At 43.3% G+C, this 26,069-nt stretch overlaps 1 protein-coding gene across 1 annotated transcript in view; it reads right to left on the bottom strand.

Annotated features, from left to right (window-relative positions):
- Nucleotides 1-25,773, bottom strand: part of SLC2A12 (solute carrier family 2 member 12) — a gene marked incomplete at its 5' end in the record, with an annotated part of 33,882 nt that extends 8,109 nt beyond the window's left edge. The window contains 2 exons of the mRNA XM_082305605.1: nt 16,319-17,641; nt 25,641-25,773. Coding sequence (XP_082161731.1) covers nt 16,319-17,641; nt 25,641-25,773 — 1,456 coding nt within the window. The remainder of the gene's footprint in view (nt 1-16,318; nt 17,642-25,640) is intronic.
- Between the last annotated feature and the right edge of the window lie 296 nt (nt 25,774-26,069).

Raw genomic sequence — 26,069 nt, 5'->3', positions numbered from 1 at the left:
TGGCTGCTGTTTGTGGAACGGATGGGAAAAGAGCTGGTGCTCTCCAGGTCAGACATGGGTAAGAGATGAGGCTAAGGGCTCAGCGTGAGCCTCTGTGCTAGATTCAACAACTGCAGGGTTTGTTCATGCAGTGGCTGAAGGTAATAATTCATCTTTGCTGACCTGCAGTGCATTGTATGTTGACAGCGGTTAGGAAAAATCGTACAGTTGAATGGTCTTTTATTATGGTACAATCTAGAGAAAAGAACACCCACTGCAAATGCAGAAGAAAATATTGCATTGGATCAGAAAGCTTAACAACTGTTTCATTAAATATCACAGAAACTCGATGCCTTGACATTCCTCGCCCAAGTAGGAACAGGAGAGGATTCAGGTATACAAACCACCCCTTGTGCCAGGATGGTGACATTCACCTCCAAACAAAGTCACAGGGGCTGTAAAGGCAGAGAACAGAATAATAATGGAAGTTTTCAGCTGCTCCCATTAAGGCTAAATAAATTGCATAACGGAGCACAGAGCTGGGACTACATTTTAGATACCATAGATGATGGTTTCTTTTAGCACTTTGCCTGATACTTAATGAGAGCAAAAAAAGGAAATCTTGCTTCAGTGCTGAGCAGGGGTAGTTCAAGATGTAACTGTCACAAAGATGCTCTGTTACATTGGTTATAACATTTCAAATTCAATATTCTTGTAGAAATGGAAGAGCCAAGAGCCTACCACATTTTGTTTCAAAAGGAGAACAATATTAGAATAAGCCTGCTTTCCCCAGGGCTCAGTACTGGGGCCGGTCCTGTTCAACATCTTCACTGATGATCTGAATGAGGGGATCGAGTGCACCCTCAGTAAGTTTGCAGATGGCACCAAGTTGGGTGGAAGTGTCGATCTGCTGGAGGGTAGGAAGGCCCTACAGAGGGACCTGGACAGGCTGGACCGATGGGCTGGGGCCAACTGCATGAGATTCAACAAGGCTAAGTGCCGGGTCCTGCACTTCGGTCACAAAAACCCCATGCAACGCTACAGGCTGGGGGAGGAGTGGCTGGAGAGCTGCTTGGCAGACCTGGGGGTGTTGGTTGACAGCCACCTGAACATGAGCCAGCAGTGTGCCCAGGTGGCCAAGAAGGCCAATGGCATCCTGGCTTGTATCAGGAATAGCGTGGCCAGCAGGACCAGGGAGGTGACAGTGCCCCTGTACTCGGCACTGGTGAGGCCGCACCTCGAGTACTGTGTTCAGTTTTGGGCCCCTCACTACAAGAAGGACATCGAGGTGCTGGAGCGTGTCCAGAGAAGGGCAACGAAGTTGGTGAAGGGTCTAGAGCACAAGTCTTATGAGGAGCGGCTGAGGGAGCTGGGGTTGTTTAGCCTGGAGAAGAGGAGGCTGAGGGGCGACCTTATTGCTCTCTACAACTGCCTGAAAGGAGGTTGTAGCAAGGTGGGGGTCGGTCTCTTCTCCCTAGTAACGAGTGATAGAACGAGAGGAAATGGCCTCAAGTTGTGCCGGGGGAGGTTTAGATTGGATATTAGGAAAAACTTCTTCACCGAAAGGGTAGTCAGGCACTGGAACAGGCTGCCCAGGGAAGTGGTTGAGTCTCCATCCCTGGAGGTATTTAAAGAACGGATAGATACGGTGCTTGAAGACATGGTATAGATGGACTTGGCAGTGCTAGGTTGACGGTTGGACTCGATGATCTTAAGGGTCTTTTCCAACCTTGACAATTCTATGATTCTATGATTCTATGATTCTATGATTCTATAAAGAAATTAAGAGGACAATCGGGGTAAATGCTTCAGTGGTGTTATGGAGAATGTTTACATTACCTGATTAGAGGCTTTAAATAGACATACAATAAAATAAAATAAAAATAAATAGCTCAGCACAAATAAACAACTGAATGAAGAAAGCTGTTAGAAATAGACATATGCTTTCTTTAAAGCTGTACGCTGTGTCCAAACAAAGAAAACACAGTATAATTGCTGAACATGTGCAATAGCATCATCAGGCAGCCAAGTATTTTGAGAGTCTGCTGGCTGAGAGGATGAGAGGCCAGGGACGGAGGAGGTGACACATGCCAGCACTGAAGAAAATATTCCATGGGCATGAGGGAAGGGATCACCCTGGTAGACTTCTGTACCGAGCTGCTGGTTGGAGCTAGGACAAAGCTAAGTAATCTCAGCTGGAAGAAGGAAAGGAGGATATGTACAGTGTCTTGAGGAAGAGTTGTCTAGTTTTTGCTGAGGAAAGCCATTTCTCTTTTTCTGAAAGAGTTAAGGAACGTGGGGTTCAAAACGAATGAGCCACTGTGCTTTTCAGTTTCAAAGAGCTTTGGTGAAGTGTCATAGACTAGAAGAGAAGGTATTCATATATATCAATAACTGCTCATAATAGGAAACAAAGGACAAGGCCAGTTCTCACAGTGGAAGGAGATTACTAGATCTGCTCAGTATATTTCCAGATCTCTCAGGAAAGGGAGGTGAATGCACATGCAAAACTTACTGATACTACAAAATTATTTGGGGTAATAAAAATGAAAAAGGATCATAAAGAATTGTGAAAAGATCTCAAAGTATTGAGCACTGTGAAAAAATGACCCATGAAATTCCTTATCAACACATGCAAAGTAACACGTAGGAAGAAAACCAGGCACCAGTTCCCCACACCAGCATGCCAGCACTGCTCCGGGCAGAAGTGCTGGAGCCTCTGTGGCCAGTTCAGGGGCAGCATCAGTTCCCCCGAGGCAGAGGTCATGGATGCAAACAGAGGCTTGGCAATTATTAGGAAGGGAACACTGAATGTGCCACGGAGCATGCCTGCCGTGCCTCTGTATTTGTCACGTTGCATGCAGATTTGGTCAACTCGGAACTAGATGAGCCGCAGAGAAGGGTGTGTAAGGGGCTCTGCAAAGAGCAATTAAACAGACGAGGACTCTTCAGCTTAGATAATGTACAGCGGAGGGAAACACAGTTGAAGTGGAGATGAACAGAAGAGAGGTTTTCATTACATTTTTAAAGACACAAACCAAGAGAATCTAAGTGAAGTTACCAGGGACAGCAGTTAGGCGAGGCGGGAGGATGTGCCTTTTCAGACAATGCTTATTTCAGCTATGGAACTCACTTTCACAAGATGCTTCAGATGTGAAAAATATTAGTAGGTTAAAATGATTAAATACTGGCTCTTAAAACATTATTTCTCTGTATGTGTAGAAAAAGATCCATCAAGAACTATTGTTCACAATAGTAAAAACAAATCCCCAACATTTTTCTTGAAGTTCTCTAAACTACAGATAGGCAGAAGGACACGCTGTGCATGCTGTATGGGCCTTTTCTTATGTATTTTTCCCTCAGCATCTGCTACTGGCTATTGTTGGAGGCAGGGTCACAGACTGATTGAGTGGCCCTTTTGTTTGAGCCAACATAGCCAACTTTATGAGCTTTATATTTAGGCCATAAGCAAAGAGATGTCTCGAACCCTCGCATGATTTGTTCCTGACTTCCTTACTTTACAGCTATTCAGTAAATAAAAAATAATTTTAAAAAATTAACAGACTTACATCAGAGAAGCAGAAAAATCTGAGAATATCTGAGAAGTACTCTGAGCTTGAGGGTACTCAACATTCAAGTGAGGTACATGAATGAAAAATGTCCTTGTTTTGACCTTATTCCTGCCAGGAGGCAGAAGCAAATGGGAAGCTGCTCAGCAGCTCTCATTAATGAAATATTAGATTCCCTTAGTATTCATTTGCTGCTTAGCATTTTTTCGTTTCCTATACATGTATTGTGTGAGATCAAGTTCTTTATGGTGAGATTTAGAAAGCGGCCGTTGCAATACTTGAAAGAATTCAGGTTTCTGAGGTATAAACTCTGGAAATAGATTAAGTGGACTTACAGCTTAGGAGGGGAGTAGGCAGAAGTATGTAAGACTTTGAAAGGGAGGACTGGGTTGTTAGCAACACGAGGTCCAAGGGAAGATAAGGAAGGGATTATCCCATCAGTAATTCAGGCAGAGCATCTAAGAACGTGTTATAAATGATCAACATTGGAGAAGGATGCAAGCAAGCCACAGTGAAGCTGCCATGAGAGGAAGGAAGTCAAAGGACATGGCTAATGACTGGCTTTGCCAAGACCAGATTTTTTTCCCAGGCTTATGAAACCCAACAGGTTTTTCATTTACCTGGTTTCCGGCTCTGCTAAGCATTAACACAAATAGCCAGATGGCCAACTACTTCTCACAAAAGGCCAGCTTCAGCACTGGTTTGCCTTGATTTGAAAGGGCATGTTGCAGGAGATGGCACAAGCCTTCGCGGTATGCATGGTGATGAGGTGTGTACCTGCGAGGGCACACAGCACTGGGGCGGAGCTGCGATTTGGGGTGGGGGGGACCTGCTGCTGTAATGCACAGCACTGTCCCGGCACTGCTCCCAGCACCCACGCAATGCAACCCCTGCAAAGGTTTTTGCAGCAGCTCCAGTGAAGGAGACTTGGGGGGCTGGCAAAAGTAAGGGATGCTTAGATTGGAAAGAAGAGAGGGTGAGAGGGAGTTTGTCCTTTTCCAAAGCAGGTAAAAGAGATATGACACATGAAAAGTGGACTGAAACTCTGCCCAAGGTTTTGTGCAAGAGGCCAATGATCATGATTAGTGTTAAAAATCAATGACTTTGCTTAATGAGAGCCATTTGTCTCTCTGGCTCTGCCCCATAATATGAGACTGAAGCGGCTGCTCAAAATTAATAACTGGCAAATATGGAGCAAATGAGTGGCTATATTGCTTTGGAGACCGTGTAAGCTGCCAGTGAAGTGCCACCCTGCCAAGGATCAAGTCAAATGCTGTGTGTGCACATTAAAAGGAGTGGAATTGCTCTATTGCTGAGAGATAGGAGAGTCAGGAGAAGCCTCAGCTAATCTCATGCCTCTGGCTGCATCCTGATCTCTGCGGGCGAAGGTAATATGTACCTCATTCTACAGCTTCCAAGGCGCTTCTCTCCAAGCAGCTTTATGACTACTGGTTGCAAGATACCCAATACCATTGATGATCCAAAAGGAGCTGATATGGTGTGGCAAATCTTAAATTCTTCTTCTTTTCTTCTGGCACACTACATTTCTGTTTCTAATAGTTAATCCTTTAGGCTGACTCCTTGAAGTAACATATGTTAGAACAAGTGGGATTTCATCCTTTTATCTCTGAGGCTGTATCAGAGTACATAAAAATTGTTGTCCAGTGTTTGTACTATTTGCATCACTATCTAATAGACAGGCTGAACACTCACATGTGCTTTTTTGAGGAACCTTGCAGTGGACCACGGAAATCACCCTTCACTTGCACCTCCTCCAGTTTACATTAGAGCAGTAGGAGGGTTTTGGGGGAAGAGACTGTGAGACCAACGCATTACCTCCTTCCCCTGTTTTCTGGGCCACTTGAGAAGGAGGCCAGTGAGATGTACTTCACCTCTGATTTTCTGCAGCCATCCTTCCTCCCCTAACCTTCATGCCACTGTGAGCCTACATTTTTTTCTTTTACTATTGGAATTTTCATTTCTATGAACTTGAAAAAAATGTAATGCCTGGTATGGGTTTTCCTGTTTTGTGCAAGCTGTTCAATATATTCTTAAATCTATTTTCAGTCATCTTCAATTACCGTTCATTTTCAGCTTGAAAGAATAGTCACAAACAAGAAGAACTTACAGACAGTGATTGCCGTCTGAAGGATTACTGGGCAAGAAGTGATAGATGTATAAGGATCTAGAAATGGTAGAATTGTCTTAGTTAATATGATTTGTGGCCCATCTTGCCCAATAACAGTACTCAGCAGCAAATACATCAGTAGGATGCATCATAGCTTTACTGTAGGCAGGCATGTAATAGTCTGTACCTCTTTTCAGGTCCCCTAATAGAGGTTGATTTGAACTGATGTATGAGATGAAAATTCTGTTTGCAACTCGATTTCACAGCCACTGTACTTCTCTCTCATCCTTTCTTATGTGGACACTCAAACTGTCCCATCAAGACAGAACAGCTTGTAGGGCAAGAAGAAATGAAAACAGAGAGAAAAAAAGAAAAAAAATCAAACAAGCTTTCAAGGGAGAATTACATACTGCCATCCAAAAAAAGGCCTTTTAATTAAAACGTGCAATGTGTATTCCCATTCGTAGGTGTTTATTTGTTCAGAATATTGAATCCAGGATAATCCTCTGAGGCATTTGCAGAGGAATTACTGCAGAAGCCAGAGGCTCTAATGCACAAGGAAGTTGTGCGTGACTTAGTTCAGATTATCACATATTTCACTTCTAAAAAGTATGGAGAGGAGAAATTACCCAGCTGGGTGGGCTAAATGAACCTGTTTTTCCAGTATCCAAGGGCTAACATTGATCCTTGAGGAGGCACACAACAGAAAAGAGCTGTTGGGACACAGCAATTGGGGGCAATTTAAGTCTTTGCTCTTGCAAAATAGAAATTTGTGCATATGCTTTACAAAACTCCCAGTGGAAAGAATAAGCAACCTTTTACAACAGTGACTTATTTAGTGAGAGGCCTGCAGTGATCCATTTTTTTTAAGTCCCTCACTGGTCACTGCTGCTCATGCTTTGCTTTGGTTGCTGCTGGAGGGAGGCAGCCAGGAGGAAGGTGTGAAGGTTCTGGGTCCGCTGGCCACAAAGTGACTTTCAGTTCTTCTTTCATAAGAGTTTTCTGCACTTAGGGTTGATTTTCAAAGGCAACAGAAGCTGGGTGCCCTCCTGTGTCCCCTTTCCCTTTGAGAAAATCTTCCTGGCTTTCCTCCCAGAGCTCAATGTGACAGAGAAACTCAGATGCCATGGGGAGAAACAGTCTCCTGACTACTTGCACTGCCTTACCATCAGGCCATGCACTCTGCACGTTGGCTGCCAGTCTACACCTTCCTCAGCAGTGCCAGTAAGTTCCGTGATTGCACATTTTTACCTTTCTGGCATAATTATTTTCTCATACTTTATAATACATGTTTTAGTTTGATGATCTTTACGAGTGAAATAAAATACTCTCTTTGCACTTGAAAACCTATTGACAGTTCTAGTTTTTGCACAAAGCTGGCCCAAGATCAGTTTACCTCTAAAAAATTCCTCCCAGCCCTCTCTTCCAAAGGAAACTTGATTTTATGAAGCTTGACATATGCCCTGTAAACTTTTTCACAGATTTCAGTGTCACAATGATCTTCTCTCCCAGAACATGCTCAAGGAAACCAATGCAAAATTTTTCATTGTCTTTGATATGATTATCAAAGGCCACTAGTATTTACTGAATGCTTAAATGCAACACTTGACCTACAAAGTAAGAAGGGCAAATTTGGCTAATGATAGGCAGCCTTGATTATCATATAAAAGCTTGTATGAGATGGTATGCTAGACTCACTTGACAGCGCAGCACTTTACAGAAGGTAATGTCCCTGTGGAAGAAAAGACGGTTGTTAGGCCCAATTACTAGTTAGAATCACAGCAATATTCATTCTCTAGATTTTTTTATAAAGTGGTTCTGGAGGTAAGATGCTTCATTTTGGCCAGTGGCTACTAACTACCCTGAGTCGAACTTTAAAACTGTTCCTAATTTTAAGCACAGGAGCCATTCCTTTTAAGCAGTACCTTTGTGTCGATAGGTTTATTAACATACAACTATTAGTAGAGAGATATTTATGTAATTCAGAGCACCAGGATCAGAATATCGACTCAATTGCTGTTTAAGTGGAGCATAGTACACCAAAACACAGGCAGTCCCCTACCTTTTCTAGGTAGTTCTTGGAGGGCCAAATTTTGTGCTCAGCAGAAATTGAACCACCATCGTTGCAGAGACACAGGAATATTCGTTGGAGCACGGTGTCGTCACTCCCTCTTTTCACAGTACCAAGGGCTCTGTCTTTCAGAAGGCAAAGCCCTGGGCCTGATCTGCCAAGACCTTCCCTCATTCACATACTTAAAAGTAAAGTTAAGTTATGAACAGGAACACAGATGTCAGCGAAAATGACATCCCAGATTTCAGGTATGCACCTCAGCATATAGTTTAAGTTCAGTCTCGGGGTTGAACAAGCTTATTCTACTCTTTGCAAAATGGAGTCCTGAAATAATTAAGGAGACGCTCCCACTGACATTGCCATGTCTCATTACTGCAAAAGCATTTTTTCCCTTATTATGACCTGTTTCACACCTAACAAAGCCTCCCAAACTTGTAGGTTCTATCAGGTTAGATAAGATTAACCTACTTGGCTGGTATTTTAGAGAACACATCCTGCAATTTGAAATCCTCTAATTCAGCACCCAGCTATCCAAAAATATCTTAAATTGGCTTGCACTTCACTACTACCAATCAGCCTGTGAAAAGGCAAACTGATTCCTGGGTTAGCCGATGTGTTAACAAGGGGCTTCAGATAAATCTTGTCTGGGGCAAGGAAATAGGGAGAAGTGGGCAATTCACAATCTTTGCTTTATTTTTCATTTTGGCATGCCTTGTCTTTCTACTGCAGCTTGGTAGTACAGACACAGTGTGAAATAAAAGGCCACATGAGGCACCATTTGAATAGCACAGGAATAATGAGCTAGCTAAATACTAGGAGTGTCATATTCAAACCACATGGATGCATGCATTAAAAGATGATTCAGTACAAATGAACAGTGCTAGGAACCTTGTCATAAAATAAAGAATGCAAGATCATTTTTTAATTAACTAAACTAGGACTTTCTGTACTGATCCTCAGTGAAACATGCACAGTTCCAAGGTTTATTATCCTGGTTCAGATCCAACAAAGCATTTAAGCACTTGCTTATTTTTGAGCACCTGATTTAATCCCCACCACTGTCTCCTTTTCCAGAGTGAACCACAAAACAACGTAAAATTGATGCTGCTCATTTCTGTGAAATTTAAGGCCAGGCCACAGCCGCTCTGCAAAATGTAGAAGCTCAAAAATAAAACATTGCAAACAAATGTCATGCAAGGCAATGTTGAAAATGAATGCCTGTTAACATCAAATTCATGTGCACTATAAATTAATGTAATAACCACATGTTTTGTAAACGCCTGAAATATTGCTCTAACATCAAAGATATTGATGTGAATTCTAGACAATCCTGTCTTTTGCCAGTGTTTTCCAAGCTAGCACAAGGCCATACAGCTTACAATATTTCAAAACACAGGAACAACCAACTAAATCCATGACGGATCAGAATTTCCACACTGACAGTTCTCTTTCCCACAAGATTTTCCAGCTTCTGGTAGAGCATTTGGTGGCCAAGATTAAGTCCAAGAGCATTTTGGGGCAGCGAAAAAGCAGTCCTGTGCAATCTGGATCATAAGGGTGGCAAGAGATACGACCTCTGTGATCGAGTCCCTGGGCTGTTCAGTGTCGTATGTGAAACCAGCTGTTCTGGGTTTGTTACAGATGCATTTAGTGACTGAGGTGAAGGACACAGAAAAGGTTCTGCATTTAACCATCCTAATGAATCATGGTTTAACTCAGGTAGCCAGTTAATCTAAGAATTACAGGAGAAAAGTCAAGGGGACTAAATTTGTCTCCAGTGTAATTCTCTGGGCTTTAGGGGAATGTTCCAGCTCTGGGTTTTGGCTTGCTTAATTGAATAAAATACATAAAGAAACAGTGCCATAAACCACATAAGATTGCATAAGAAGGACAGTGATGGATTGAAAGAGGGATTTATTTCCTTCCTCACCTCCATGGATTTCACTTTAGTTGTGAACCCTTGAGCTTTCTTCCATCTTCCTTGATCCTTCTTGCCTAATCCTTCTTCCATCTTCCCCACTGTCCCCCAACATGGGTTTAAAACTGCATTTAAATGACTTCAACAACTCACAATAAGATGTAGAAAAACAAGTGGGTTTTTACATGGGAATAGAATAGAAGAACAGAACAGAACAGAATATTTCAGTTGGAAGGGACCTGCAACGATCATCTAGTCCAACTGCCTGACCACTTCAGGGCTGACCAAAAGTTAAAGCATGTTATATGTGGAATGCTATCACACAGTCTAATTTAGCTTCCTGATCACCCTAAACTCCCTCCATAGCCAGTGAGGAAAGGAGGGCTGTGCGAAAGGAGAGGTCAGAGAGCAGGGGTCTGAAAGCCCCCCTTAGGTGGGGAGAATATTTCCCTTCGTTAATTATCTGAGGAACCTGGCTCCCACATCAGTTAAATTTCCAAACATGTTGAAACATCTGTTCCATTTTAGGTATCAATTAGCTCAGTTTTAAAGCATCCATTCAAGCTGATATAAATTTAGCTTCAATATACTCAATATGGCAAATCTGCGCAGGTTTAAACTAGAAATGGACATCTCTCATTCCCAACTAATCTTTCATGAGTAAAAATTTGCTCCTAAGATTTGCCCTCACTAGGGGCTTTCGTTCACTGACTTCCCTGCGTGGGTTTTGTTCCTTACAGGGCCAAGAACCCACACAGAGACCTCCCACAGCAGTGAGATGGTGCATTGCAGCAGGGCTTGCTGGAGAGCACAGTCATTGCCCCTTCTTGGGAAGACCCAGCTGGGGGACACAAAGCCACAATCCCAGGTCCCTCATGTGAGAGGAATTTCATCAGTTTGAAACCAGTAACCCAAGGGTGGCTTGGTGGCCTGCCACCCTTCCCTGCACTAGGACCATATGGATGCTTGAACATGCAGCCCAAGCATCCAGGTTAAAGCTGAATGGAAAGCAGAGACAAAAAAGTCTTTAGCAACAGGTAACTCAGAAGGGAAGCCATTTCCCTTCTGAGCCTTGGCTGTGAGACCAGGTTTCCTGGTAAAGAAAGTGACTGTAGTGACCACAAGCTGCTGGTTTGTTAACCTGCGTGGATGCAGGCGGGGATTTGTCCATCCCTCTCTTGTGCCTGCCCTAACAGCTTTGAATCTGCCTGCTAACTTCAGCCAGGCAGTTGTATGTGCCTCTGCACCCGCACACAGAGAGCAGGGAGATGTTAGGGGTCCCCAAATGCAGGAAGAGCTTCAGTCCGAGGTGGCTGTGAGTCAGCGGCTGAGAGTCCATCAGGGAGACATCCTGGGGGGAACCGCTGTCCCCAAAACTGCCCCTCATTTTGTGGGTCCTGTGCTTGCCCTCCCCTAGTACATGGTCCTCAGACAGGCTTCGCATCCACTGCGGGTCTGGACTTCACAGCCCTGGGCACTGGCGAGGTGCTCCCACAGCCAGCTGGTCCCCTGGTTTGTGGGTAACGTGCTCACTTCAGAAGTTAAAAGGAAACACTGCTGTGAATGGAGTGATAGGCATGCAATTTTTTTCCAGTTTTCCAATCAGAAATATTCACCGGAGGGCTGAGGCTAGCAGATGGCGACAGAGGGCAAAACATCCCAGTCTGAGAAGGCTTCCCATGGGTATTTAATTCCACTATTTAACAGGTTTTAATCAATACCAAAGTACTGCCAGTCCTAGAGGCACCCACTCACAGGAGCTGTGCTTTGATGGGACTGTAACAGCTGTGTGGAAAAGCAGAGTTTGCAGTAAGTTCTTAATCCCTCCTCCAAGACCCTGTTATGCACTTATTTGTCAACCACGAATATGTTAAAAATATTTTTAAAATTTTATATCTATGTGAATGGGTATATGTGGTATTTTTTGTGCCAAGCCCTGAAACCCAGAAGACATTTCTCCAGCTGCAGACACTGATCTGCCTCGGGTGTGTTGTGGCCACAGCTGTGTGTGTGCCAAGTGGGCTCTGAGCGCTTGGTGCTGGGGCATCCCTGCAGCTCCAGGAAGAGGAGCCTGTGATGGCCTCCAAGAGAAGAGCTCTAGAGTTTGGCCCTTGGCTTTGGAGAGCTGCACAAAGCTGGCAGCTGCTCTAGGACATGCAGTAATAGAACATCTTCAGTCCCAGGTTGGCAGAAACATAAATACATTTGGACTTTATGCATCTAAATGGTTTTGAGAATGATTCAGGTCATGAAACTGCCCCTCAATCCCAGTTGTAAGTGCTTTTGTTGATCTACATTCGTATGCTCAGCTTGAACTGCTGTGGTGTCAGTGGAGCTGATGCGATTTGGACCAGCAGATTATCCCAAAGTTCATTGGCCAACTGCCTGAATGCCTTTGCAGTTATAGAGAAATGTGTTTAAAGGACTGACAAAGGAGGAAGAGCTCTTTTGTGCAAGGCATCAATGCCATACATGCAGTCCAAATGCACGCATTTGACATCCCCCTCACAATAAAGGTGTTCCCCACTCCACAGCAAAAAATCCCTGTGATGTGCATGGATCTCCTTGAACTGCACTCCCACAGTATATGTAAAGAGATCCTGCCCAAGTCCTGTTTTGCTCACTTGCTTTTTATTTGCTAGAACAAATTGAGACAGGGAAAACAGATGCTCTGTTGGGTCCAGACTGAGTTTGCATTACTTGCTTCTCAGCCTAGGACTTGTTGGACCCCCTCTGATTTTTGTTTGATAAAGACGATGACTGCCTTCAGACCACGCTGCATCCCTGTATTAATGTGTATGGCTACTTTCAGCTACTTATTGGTGAGATCACCCACTGAGACCTTCTCACTCAGGGGATATATAGGAAAATATGGAGGGAAGTTGTCCCTACTGAGTCTTTGATCCTAAAAGGTGCCAAAGGAGATGATCAGAGCAGAGAAGCAGATCTTTGGTAAAGGGTGCCATCTGACACCGGAATCTGAATTTTGTTCGTCAGGTCCATGAGGAAAGCAGCAGGGCTCTGGGCACCCACTCTGTTTCAGAAAGGCTAGAGCTGCCCTACAGTTGTTAACCAAGAGAACTCTCTTGCACATGCTCCATCCAACCCCAAGAGTCCCACATTTATTTTGGAAAATAATTCTGATACTCCAGGAGCTTGGCTTTCCTAGTTCCTACATCTCAACATGTTGTACGACACAACAGTGATGAGTGAAGGACGTGACACCTCTTTATAAGAAAGAACCACTATTTTTTGCCCCTCAAGTGGTTTGAACAGAGCATCTGGCAAATTAGATGCTCTGCAACTATTTGAGTTAACTCTGTGTCATATAGTCATGCATGGTTGTGGCCCTGACTAGAATTTCTCTTGTGTCCTTTGTGTTAAATTAATTTCCAGGGTCACACTGAGCCTTTAGCTTGGGTGGCAAATTGTTGATCTACCTCCACACCGCACTCATCTCATTAGCCTGCACTCACTGCTCCCTGTGCAAGGCATAGCAGCATTTCTGTGAGGCTCAGATTTCTAATGCCTCTCCTTGCAAACACGTGCTGAAAACAATGAAGACCCCTTCTCGCACTCCTCACCCTTCGCGTGGCAGCCAGAGAGAGGTTTCTCTTGGGGTCTGCAGGCATCTTTCCCTGGTGAGAACAGTCCTTGTTTGACCTTTCTGATATATAGACAAAGGTAATTCAAGACAAAGATGGGTGTCAAGTAAGTCCCCTTAGCTAATAACTGCCTTGAAATGCCTCTGCAAACATCCCTGGAGAGACGGCATGTGCTGTTCTGCAAAGTGATGCAACACTGATTTGTTGCACCTACAAAACGTCCTCATAATTGTGTGAAATTGAGTGTGAACAAGCAGTTGAATCGCGGTTCGTCAAACATAATTGATTCAAAACAGAGCAGCAGAAATACTCCTTTTATCTTGCCTAAGGGTTGATGATATAAATACAGAGCACCCCAGAATCAAAAAAGTGACTAAGCAGATGCTTGCTAGCCTGTGAATTCTTTTATAATGCAAAAATGGCTTTTATCTCTCACTGTCTATTTTTGAGTGCTCATCACTGTGCTGCCTGGGTGCTTTGATAAATGGCAATAAATATATTTAGCATATGTTTAGTTCATTAAAAAATCCATCTATTTCATGTAATTTGGAGATAAAAGAGAAATCATGGAGAAATACAACATTTATAAATGTCTGCTATGCAAATCTGGACTGTAACTAGCTCTTTGACCAGAATCCCAAAAAAGGAAGGGGAAAAAAAAAGACAAAGTAATTAAAAAAAAGATGATAGACCTCAGGTTGTGTGATCTGCCCTATGAAGAGCGTGTCATTTTCCTAATGGCACTACACAGACTCTCCTTTATCCCCACAGAACATAACACAGCATGGACTCAAACTAAAGTGGGTGAATTTGTTCCAGAAATGGCCTTGTGGGGTGGAAGTAAAAGAGCAAGATCCTCTCTGCTCTCGGTCCAAAAGAGGCTGATTTCATCGGTAGGTTACAAACAGACACATCTCCAGCACTGCCTTCACCTTAGCCAGCAGGATGGGCAGACATCGCGCAGAATATGAGATTTTTGCATTGAAAATACAGTGATGCGGGGGTTACAGTGCTTCTGTCCCCAGGCACCGGGGCATTGCCTGGCCACAGCAGCCAGCGAGCGCAGCCTCGATGCCTCCTTTCTGTTGCAGAGTAGACAATGGCTGACAGTCTGGTCCAGACCACAGACCAGATTTAGAGATTAATAACATAAACATATTAAAACTGTTTACTTTATACCAGCAGAGGGGCTTGTTTTTTTTTTTTCTTTGCACTAAGAAAAGCACAGGGAGGATAAGAAAGCTAGGCTTTTAGAATACATTCAAGGGTTTGGACTCCAAGCAGCAGATGTTGAAGGCTGCACATGAGACAGAAATCATAACCCCATGTTCCAACCCAGACTATTGGGTCAATAGATCCTTTGCAGATTCCAACAATCTCTTGATTCTCTGATCCTTGCATTTTCTATACATTGACAATTTTAACTAAAAAGTGTACTTTTAAACACATGCGAATGTCTTGAAAGTACTTATCTGCAATTTGAAATACCTGTGTCTCTCCTAGACCTGGACTTCACTGGCTACACAAACGTATCCATCAGTTTAAATTGCCTCGCCGTGGCTTTGTCATACATGATTTCAACATGCTGGAGCTGAAGACGGTGCCTGTTCTTTCTCATTTGCTGTTTGAGAGCATTTGTGCTCTTAGTCAAGAAAGAGGTCAGAAAGCAAGCACGGGCCTCAAAGGCTTCTCAGAATAGCCTGGCAAACACACCTCAGTTTCTGTATCCCTCAAGGAAGTAGATGTCGTTATCATTAACTTCACATTAAGCCAACTCAAATGACCAGGAACCCATTCACAGCCAGGTCAAAAGGAAAGCAGCTTTCAACAGGAGGCCAAGCCTGAATGCGCCCCTGCCTTGAGGGTCATTAAATGTGTGTTTGAAACACCCACGTAAAAGCTCAAGTAACATTTTCTTTTCAGGGCTGCACCCCTGGTTTTGAACCTATGTCATCGAAAGCAGAATCCAGCCCCACGATGGTCTGCAAGGGAGGGAATAATGCTGCAATAACAGAGTCGAGCTCGCTGCCCTGGCAATGAACGCTTATCTCACGCTGCTCTCCCAGTAAGTAATGTTTAAAATAAATAAATACTGCAGGGGAGTTGCTGTTAGTGCAATTGTTGGGCTGTATTCTTGTGGCAAGCTCTTTATCATAATAGTGCAGCAGGAGTACAGTGTGTTTGCAAGGCAACTTTGAGCCAGGGCACAAAAGCACATACAGTCTGTTAATAAATAATGGACTCTGTGTATGTGGGTTTTGCAGTGCAGCTTAAAAAATCAACACCTTCAAAGTACAATAATATGCAAGTGCTATTGAAACAAAACAAAACAAAACAAAATTGAGAGATTTAATTGCTAGTCCCTGGGAATGGCAGACATGTTCTCCTCTGGAGGGAGTGGGAACCATGCAAGTGTGGTGGCAGCTGCAGCAGCACCTCGGTTGTGCAGTGACACACCTTTGTGTTCTTCCACTTGTGCTGTTCAGCACAGGCAGTGGTGATGATACCACAGTTTGCTCATGAACTATTATACCTTGAATGTCTTTCCTATATCTGAAGACTATTATATAGGCAGGGAGCCAGATCCTCAGCAGGACTCAGGCATGCTGGCATTTCATGGGTTTGATGGTGTCATACCATACAGAGGTCTAGAGCTTATCATTACCTTGGGTTTATGAGTTAGCAGCAGCAAATGCCTACATCTTAACCTTCCCCTTGTAACGACACAATAGATGAGGAAGAGGAAAGATAGCCAGGGGCCCCATAATTTTGCTTTACAAAGCTCACAGCAGTTCTTCACTGAAGAACAGCAGTTAATTTCACTGAATTGAAGGGAGATTAGGCCGTTGACCTTAATAGGCAGGACCTCTTCCTCAAAAGTACACCCCAGGCCCACCAGGATGGTCTATAACAATACTAGCACATATTAGCAGAAAACTGCTTTGCCCAATTTGGGAACTGCCTGATGCCTAGCTGGGCGTGTCATCCCAGCACTTAATCCACTTGTAAGTAAACCATTACAAAGAGTTAGAAAAATGAAACACTTACTTGGTCCAAGACCTATGGAAAATGCAGCAACATAAACAAGCAGGCTGGCCAGCGAGAGCCATTTCAGGACAACAGGAACCTCCCCACTTTCCATGTGAGACCCAGTTGTGCTTTTGCCTCCCGCCAGGGCAGTTCTGTTCGGTTCTCCTGTCCTGGCAACATCTGGGCTTCTCTGCACATCAAATGACAGTCTTTCTGGTGAAGCCATGCTAGCAAAGAGGTCCTTGAGACTCCCATTGGTGACACCAGTGAGGTTTCCCATCCCCTGGAGAAAGAAATCCTCTGGAGACTGGCTTCTACAGACGTTGGTGAAATTCACATGTATGTTACGGTTCACTAAGCCCATAGTGACCAACGATACTGCCATAACAGAAGAGCCAATACACAGAAAAGTTTTGCTTCCAACTTGATCCACAAAAACTGTGGCTGGGACTGTGCTGACCACTTTAACCACTCCAACTCCCGTAGAAGCCAAACTGGCAGCTTCATTGCTCTGGAACCCAACTGACTTCAAAACAGTCGATGCGTAAAATAAGATGTTGGGTTGCCCAGTTGTTTGCACAAAAAAGACTAGAGTGAGTCCTACCAACATACGGGCCCTCATGTTGTTTTTTGAACGAAACAGGTCCAAGAAACTATACTGATGTTCATCTTTCAGGGAAGACTTGATCACAGTAAGTTCTTTAGTAGCATCTGATGTTTCCCGTAGCCTCTCCAGTACTTTTTTTGCACCTTCATCATTATTTTTCATGACAAGAAACCGAGGACTTGGAGGAAGGAAATACATGGCGATAGCCTGCAAAGCACCTAATGGAATCACAAGGCCAAACATGTACTTCCAGCCATGAGATACACTGGCAAATGCATAATTTGAAATATAGGCACAGAGAATGCCTGTCACAATCATGAGTTCATTTAATGATACAAGGAGGCCTCTTCTGTGCTGTGGGGCAATCTCAGCAATATACACACACGTTGCAATTGATGATAATGATATGGAAATACCTATGGCAATCCGTCCCACAATAAGTATCCCATATGATTCATAGGGTAGTAAAATCAGACTCCCCAACACAAGTAAAGAAGATGCAATAATAATAGCAAGTCTCCTTCCAAATCGGTCTATCAGGAATCCACCAGTAAGGGATGCAAATAAGGCCCCAAAAAGCAGGGAACTTACGACGATTTCCTGCTCTTTGCAAGAGAGTGCTAATATGTTGCTCATCTGAAGAAGAGCTCCAGAGATAAGGCCCAACTCATAACCCATCAGAAGTCCACTTACGGCAGCAATGGCAGAAGACAGAAATGTAAATGTTCCACAGCCTGAAATAAGAGAAAAAACACAAAAACTTGTAAGTGTGACTTCTGCAACATTCTGAAAACTAGTAATAACTTTATTTGGTATACCAGTCCAAAAAATCTTTTTTGTAACTTTTAGGCAAAGCAGTTAGGTGCATATAGCAGTGGTGACATAAGAGGATATTTCTGGAAAAAAAAAATTCATTCATATAAAACCCTCTTTAATTCTAATGCTTTTGGGTTCCTTATCTTCCTGATCAGAAGTCAATAAGGTTTTGATCAGGCCCTAAATAGTTAAACCTTCTGCCTCAGAATATAATTGCAAAAGGCAACACTGACAATACAACCTTTTGGTAAGAAAGCAATTTTTTCCTTGAGACGTGCTCAATGTTTTTTCCTGTACGAAATTGAGGAAGCCTTGTCCACCCAACTAGTGTACCATGGGCAAGGAAAGCAGTAATTTCCTAGCCAAATTGCTTCAACCTTGACTTGAACAAACAAGTTGAGTTTTCCCTTGTCACTGACTAATTCCTTTGCTTCACCTGAGGATGCCATGAAGGCTGCTGGTACCGGTGTTTTTATTTTGCCAAATGGAAACTTACCCACTGAGCACAAGGCTGATCCAGATAACTGGGATATTCTAGGGAGACCAATCTTCGAGGTACAAATTCATGAACTTTCTGGGCTTTGCTCATCACTAATCTCAGATTCTTCGGAATATCAGGATCAAATATTTTGCATAGTTTATGACAGCCACAATGTCAGGAATAAAAAACAGATGATGACAATATAAACCAAATGGAGATTATATGCCTTTGAATGTCCACTTTAAAACAAACTCACTTTATACAACTGCGATTCATTGTTTATTGTTACAAGATAGATTTGACTGATCGTAGTCTACTAACTGTGAAGCCTTTTGCACCCTAAACCTTGAGGAATATATCAGTTTGTTATTGTTGGTCTTGTTCTTTCTTCCAGCATGATTTTCCTCTCATCATGATGTTGGCTCCCACACAACTAGGAAAAGAGTAAATTGACTTCTGATTTTCTGGTTAGTTGGACAGATAGGACATGTCTGAGGAGAAGTAGCTTTTGCAGCTTAACAGAGTTCGTATTTCAGTTAATTCTCCTGGAACAAGCACTTTCCAGCTTGGCTGGAAAGTAGTATATGGCCTAGTTGAAAACGATACATAGACTTTGTTTATTTTTAGCTTATTTTTCTAAGGCATTGAGGCTCTTTGATCACGCTGACTGCCTGGAGTTCCTTGCCAATAACTTTTGAGCACATTGGCAAGGATCAGTCCCTTTTGACAGAGGATATTGCATTTCTAAAGCAAGTTGTGAAAAGAGAAGAGGAGGGCAGCCCTAGCAGTACACCCTGGCACATGGCTGCCTATCCTACTAAACTGCTGGCATGGTCCGTGGCATGGTTGTGCCCCAAGCCACCTTGTGCTCTCCTAACAATTCCCAGAGGCAGTTGAGCCCACCATTATGCCCTGCAGCCACTCCACAGGAGGCTGGGTTATTTTGGAGGGTAGCAGAGTATAACTGTGTGAATATAAGCGGTCCCTCCAGGGTCAGGGGAGATGTGTAAACCCATTAAGCTTATTAAGATAAGTATCGCCTACTAGCTCTCCTACCTGGCTCTCTGTTTGCTCCCTTTGAGCCAAGCAGAAGGCAAGCAGCAGCAGGCCTGAGCTATTGAGTGCACCCAGCACGCTTCAGCCTGCTCTGCCTCTGGGCTCAGGTGGCTGGCAAACCAGAGATATCGACAAGAGACAGGCAAAAAACACATGGTTTTGTTATGATTGTCCATAAGGGCATGGGTGAAATGGGAGTATTGTGAGAAGGCTTCCAGAAGGTGGGGGTGGATGGTAGATTTATTGTGATGGAGGTGGGACAGCTTGAAGAAAATGTCAGAAACAAATTTGCAAAATGCTCCGGTGATGGAACAATCTTTTTTTTCTATTGTTGTTGCCCATGTTGGTATTACGTCTAAAGTTTTTTCTTCCTTTATGTCTGCAGTATCTGAGATCATTGCACTTCTTTTAAACAGAGATTAGTGCATGGTTTGGGGCAAGATTCTGCTGTACTTCTTCACACATTGAACAGCACTTGAGTGGAAGTACTACTGACTCCAGTTAAGCTGCTTTGTGCTACATGTGCTCGATCCTCCAACGCATGCATGCAATATATGTTTTTATCATTGTGAAACCTAATTTCTCCCCCCTCTTCATACTTTTGACTTGCCTGCTTGCTGTATATTACTAGATCTGGAAAATATACCCTTCCAATGAATCCTGGCTGGAAATCAAGGCTGGTAACAACACAGTGTTGTGCTGAATGAATGAGCGTGGGTATCAGAAGCTACACTGCTAATTTGATCACAGTGCTCTGCCCAATATCTGCTACTGATATTTGTGCTTTCTTGGATATCACTTTTACGTCATTGAGCCATGTAGATTTAACCTAAGATTTTGCTTTGATTTATATATTATGAAGCCAAAAGAGACCATTGTGGTCATCCAGTCTGACACTCATGAGCAGCACAACATAATCCTTCAGACACATTTAAATTACATTTGATTTGAACTAGGCCATTTTAAATATTCAGCTTTGATTTAAAAATTACTAGTGGTTGAAAGCCAATGACTTTAAGTCATAAGTTGTCCCAATGGCTAATTGCTTTCACTGTAAATTATCTGTAAATTATTTCTAGACTTAATTTCTGCAACTTCAGCTTCCAGCCATCAGATCCCATTCTCCATTTGCCTGCACTTAGCTGTGTTCACTAAGTAGAAAATTATAGCCTGTCATCCCACAGACCTCTCCTTGATAAGCTACTTAGCCTGTGAAGCTTTGCAAGTTTACTAGTCCCTTAAGTATTCGAAGCCCTGTTCTCTGAACTCTATCCAGATCACCATGTACCAGTACTTAAAGGGTAGTTACAAAGAAGATGGAGACTCCCTTTTTACAAGGAGTCACATGGTGAGGACAAGGGGTAACAGGTCCAAGTTACTCCCAGGGAGATTCCAATTGGACACGAGAGGTAAATTTTTCACAATGAGAACAGTCAATCAATCATTGGAATAATCTCCCCAGGGAAGTGGCTGACTCCGCTACACCGGACACTTTTAAGACTCAGCTGGACAGGGTGCTGAGCCATCTCATCTAGACTGTGCTCTTGCCTAGAAAGGTTGGACCAGATGATCCTTGAGGTCCCTTCCAACCTGGTATTCTATGATTCTATGATCATCAACTTCTGCAATAAATTGTGAGCCAGACCCAGTGCTCCTGCAGTAGTTGCACACTGCCAGATAGATAGGAACTGGACATAACTGTCCCACTCCTGGTGGACATTTCCCCCTCTACTCATCTAAAGATTGTCACAGCCATGTACAGGAGCTCATCTTCCGCTCGTTATCCTCCAGGACAACCAACTTCTTCTATGCTGGATTCTTTCCAAGGCACTGCCTTTCCTTTAAATACAGCCTGCCTTCTTGCATCCTAGCTAGGAATGCAAATCACTTTACGTTTGTCTGTATTAAAACACATAGGATGGGTTCAACTTACCTAACTGTGAGAGATCTACACCATCTCTAGATTTCTTCTGTAACCACTTGCAAAAAATAGGCACTTCTAGATGTCTGAAGTAGGTCAGATGCCTATTTCTCTCCATTGCCTATAAAAGGAATCTCTGCGGCTTGCTCAGATGCAGATGTCTAAAGTTAGCAGAGAGGAACCCCAGACAGCACATTCTCTCACAGTCAGCAGGCCAAGCCATCCGAATTGCATTCAGCCAACAACATATCCCATTTATTAATCACCCATCACCTTTATCACCCACAAATATTCCGTTATTATCTTCTTCCAGGCAATTGAGAAAAAAACGTTAAGTAACAGAGGGACAAAAACTGAGTTTAAGGCTCTCCAGCAGAAACACAGCAGTGTGGGCAGTATCTCCTATTGATACTTGGAGGTCTATGCCATTCACAGCTTTTAGTTCTTTAAATGTGCGACTGTCAGTTTTGTATGGTTCCAGTTTCTGATTCAAAATGACAGTGCCAAGTCTAATATCTTGATGGAGTCCACCATCAGTGCTGTTCTTTACAATCCAGACTGTGCTCTCCTCAGCCTGCGGTCCTCAGACCAGAGTAACTGAGGTGATTATTTATTTTTAATCTGAGAGGCTGTACAAGCTGGGTGTGGAGCTTGAACACCTGGGAAGTTGCTAGGGAAGCACTCAAGCCCATATATTTCTTGCTTCTCCAAGTACAGCAGCTTGACCAATGTCTTAATGTTTCTTTGGTTTGTTTTTACCTGGTCAACTACTATCCTTGTTCATGTGTCCAGTGACACACTCCTACAGTCGTATAGAAATAGCAGAGGGCTGTAACTAAAGCAGACCCCTGAATGAAAAGCAGATTCTGATGTGATTCAGAGGGAGACACATCGTCTTTCTGCATTAGCAGCAGCAAACTCAGCAGTTAACTCAGTGTCTCTTGTCCCTCACAGGCACTCTTCTGCTGAGCAAGATCCTTATATCACTCTGAGGTTTTGTTGTAACTGGTGTACCTGAGGATTGCCTGCTCAGAACTGCCTGCTGAGTTAAACCCTGAAATCTCTCCTTGGTTTTCCTTCATGGTCTTCCTCCAGACAAAATTCCCTCTGACTTCAGCATATGTTTTGCTTTAACATTTCCAGATAAAGTATGTTGCAGTAGTTGTATTTACAATCCTTTTAAGTGTCACTTTTAATGATGTTGCTGGCATTTTTTTAAAAAAAGCTTCTTAAAATGTATATTCCTCTTATTTTTATGAGATGCCTGCAAAATACATAGCAGTGTGCAGCCCAGGGGAATAAAATATTTTAATGATGGCTTCCAGAGAAATTTCTCCTTCTGCCTGCAACAAAGACCATGGCTACTGAGTGTGTGGCTCGTATGAGACAAGTGATTGGAAAATCTATTCTCTAGTTTCCCCATGTAAACAAAATGGTATCTCACAACTGTTACTCAGGTCAAAAGCAGCACTACTTGGCAAACAAACTTATCTTTATGAACATTTGCTGGAAATGTTTATGCTTGGTTCCTGAAAAGGAGACCAAGCGCAGTTGTAGTATAGCACAGTGTACTGCTGATGAGACTGGATGGGGCCAAGTAGTAAGGGTGTGCCCCTTTACTTATTTTCAAGCACATACTAGGGAAAATACAGTCCTTCCGAAGGCAAAATATTTGGCCTGTGCATGTATTTTATGGGCATTACGGATAAATGATCTGTGCCAGGGAAGATTTGCAAGCAGGCTGAGCTGGGAAACACCCGCTTCATGTGCAGGAGAGCTATGGGAAAGGTGCCTGGGAGCCCTTTCCAGCTCACCTTGGCAGTACCACACTCCACATTAGCCCAGATACGGAGATTTTTGTGATGTAGTTTTTCTTTCCTTTCTCCCAAGAGAACATGCAGTGTACATACAGAAAACTAGTGGGATGGAGAAGGGGGGAGATTACTTCTTTATGCGACCTGTGCAAGTGCATCTATTTTGATAGGAGGGGACTCGACAGTCTCTTCCAACATGGTGCCTTCTTCTGTTGACTTTGATTTAATCTGAGGTGAGAAATGTCTCAATTTGGGAGGGAAGTATTTTACTAGAAGGTCAAACATATGTTCTTTAAATCCTTGAGGATTCTTTGATCTATTTAGACAGTTGGAAGGTGAAATCAAGCTCTGTCAACACTTGGTTAATAAGCACAGGTTAGAAAAAAATGATGAGTTGCGTGCATTGCATAGATATGAATCCACAGCATGGAACCTCCTTTTTTCAATAGAACAAGGCATCTACGTTTATCCATGATAAATCTTAAAACTACAGCATCTGTATCTGAAAATTTTAAGCTATCTTTAACAACATATTTCTTCTCCATCTAATTGCTGTCTGACATACAAAAATTTTGCCTTTACAGTGAAACAGTGTTTAAAATTCCCCAAATTGTCTTTAGAGGAGCATTTTGCTAAAGTGTATAGTGTGTGGATCACATGGTTTTGCAGGATAAATATTTAATGGCATGTGTTGGGAATTGCTGTGTAGTTAAATCATGGTTTTGCTTCTCGTAAAAGGTGATTATCCCATTTTTGTGCCATCATGATCTTTTGTTGCACTGTCACAGTCATCTTCTCTGTCTCATCCAGTTGTCTGGTGTAAAGAGATATGTTACCCTGTTGATCTATTCTAATGCCTGAGGTTTCTTTAGATCCAGTAGCTGCTCAATATGTGCATTTCTCCTACTAGTTAGGATACATCTGATCTGACTGTCCATCTAGAAGTCTGGCATGGGATCTAAACCAGTTACCCAACAAGACCCCGCAGAATGAAACAAGTGGTGTCGCTGGGACAAAGTTATGTTGCAAGCAGAGCTGGAAAATCTCAGAAAATATTAAATTTACCTAAAAATAGTGTCAGGGCAATGTGGGATCATGACCATTTGACAGATGTGACTGCTCCCACCTAGTGTGAAAGGCAGAACCAAAACAAATATTTTGTAAATTGAACTAAAAAAGAAGGCAGAAGGAAACTAATGTATCACACATTTTCACACATCTAAATTCCTGTGATGGTGGGAAGCATTGTATACTTTGTACAGCATAAGCCCCGTGAATGTATTGTGTGAGCAACATTTGAATTTCATGAACAAAAGCCCCCTGACACTGATGGAAAGACAGGGAACGCAGATCCTGGACAGACCCACCCTGGCAATCTCTCTATCTCTCTTAGTGCTCTGCCATGTATTTTCATTATGTCAACACGCAGCCTGGCCCTTCATTACATTAAATGAGATTTGGGTTTTGTTTTGTTATTTTCCAGGAAGAATCAACAAGTTCTTTTAATTCCTAGCTAGGTAATTATGAATTCCTCAGGTTACTCCTTTAATTTCTGAGGGTAAGGCCAAGTGTGTAATTTGCACTTACTCTTCTAACTGTAGCCCTTGTGCTGTAGTAACTTTGCTGTCTGTTTATTGTAACTGCTGTGCTTTCCTTTGATAACGCTATCCTATAACCATCTGCATTGCTCCCCCCATACCCTAAGGTAATGTTAAATATGTCTGCACACTGACTAGCTTTCTCTTCTTGATTAACCTCTGCTTCCTCTGCTTCCAGGTATCAGTAGATATTGCCCGACTGATTGCTATTACACTCCAACCAAGCATTTGTGCCTGTGGTATCTGAACATACATGGATTAGTCAGTTCATTCATTTTTAAGTGAACAAAACCTGCTCAGGACAAAGTCATTTCTGGTTTACAGTCGTGCTTTCCTCTTTGCGTAAAGCTGTTTTGTAGGTGAGAAATGTCACAGTCGTGGGTCATTTTCCCCTCGATCTTATCATCAGTGAAAGAAACTCAAGATGCAAAACCATGCTGTAACTTAGAAAAATTGGCTGGGTAGGACAGCAAAGGTGAGGAGCTATGAAACCCAGCTTCAGCACTCAGACATCTTTGCATAAGATAGTTGATTTTTCAGGGCATCAGCACAGAAACCCTGTTTCTTCATGAAATGCTAGGGGAGAAAAGACAGGAGGGTGTCCCCATTCCCCCCACCCTGTACTTTCTCCCTGCATGAGCAGGTGCGCTGCTTGCCTGGCCTCCCTCCACTTCAATGAAAAGGGCTGAATCTCTCCCGAGCGTGCAAGTACCGGAACACCGTTGTTGTACTAGACGGCAGTGGGTTCTCCGATTTTTCAGGCGACTGATCTTCATAAAGGAAAGGGATTTACACAACAGACAGTACATGCACAACAAGTAGGACTGAGGCCTTTTGGGAAAAGTATCACATAAACCTTCATTCAAAATTCAAGCTGGCATTTCCCTTTCTTACTCACATTTTCCCCTCTTGCACTTTTAGAAATCGAGACAGCATGCCCTGAGAGTCCCTTGGCTTTGTGGGGCTGTTTTCTCCCAGCCCCGAGCATTAGCTACACGGGCACGCTGCTGCTGGCTAACAGCTGGCATTCAGCTCCTGCCACTTTACCTGCTGCAGCCGGGAGCTTGCGGAGGTGGCGGCGGCTGCTGCGGCGGCTGCCCTGGCTGCTCTCCTCATCCTCCCCTGCTCTCATCGTCTGACTCTGCTGGCCGAGGTCCTCCGTGCTCTGCCCAGGTACCATTGCCACCCTCTTTGCACCTTGGGGCAGGAGCACTTCAGAGGGCAGCGGTCCTTCCCTGGCCGCCGAGGAAAGCGCAGGTTATTTTCCTCATGGCAACAAGTTGCTGAAGCTGGCTGAAACCAAATGCAAACCACAAAGTGGTTTGTGAACAACTTTGTTGCTATTTCAGAAGGCTTTGCCCTTTGCAGTGACACAGGCTGTTGCTATTCTTGGGAGCCTATTGCAGGCGAGGGGAGGGCCGTTTGTCGGAAGTATTGCTTTTGCCTTTTAACAAATAGTTGGAGACATCAGACGTC

This window comes from Platalea leucorodia, assembly GCF_965183815.1.
Source record: "Platalea leucorodia genome assembly, chromosome: 3".
In the NCBI taxonomy this organism is placed as follows: domain Eukaryota; kingdom Metazoa; phylum Chordata; class Aves; order Pelecaniformes; family Threskiornithidae; genus Platalea; species Platalea leucorodia.
The sequence above is the reverse complement of the archived record's forward strand: the minus strand, read 5'-3'. Positions and strand labels throughout refer to the sequence as shown.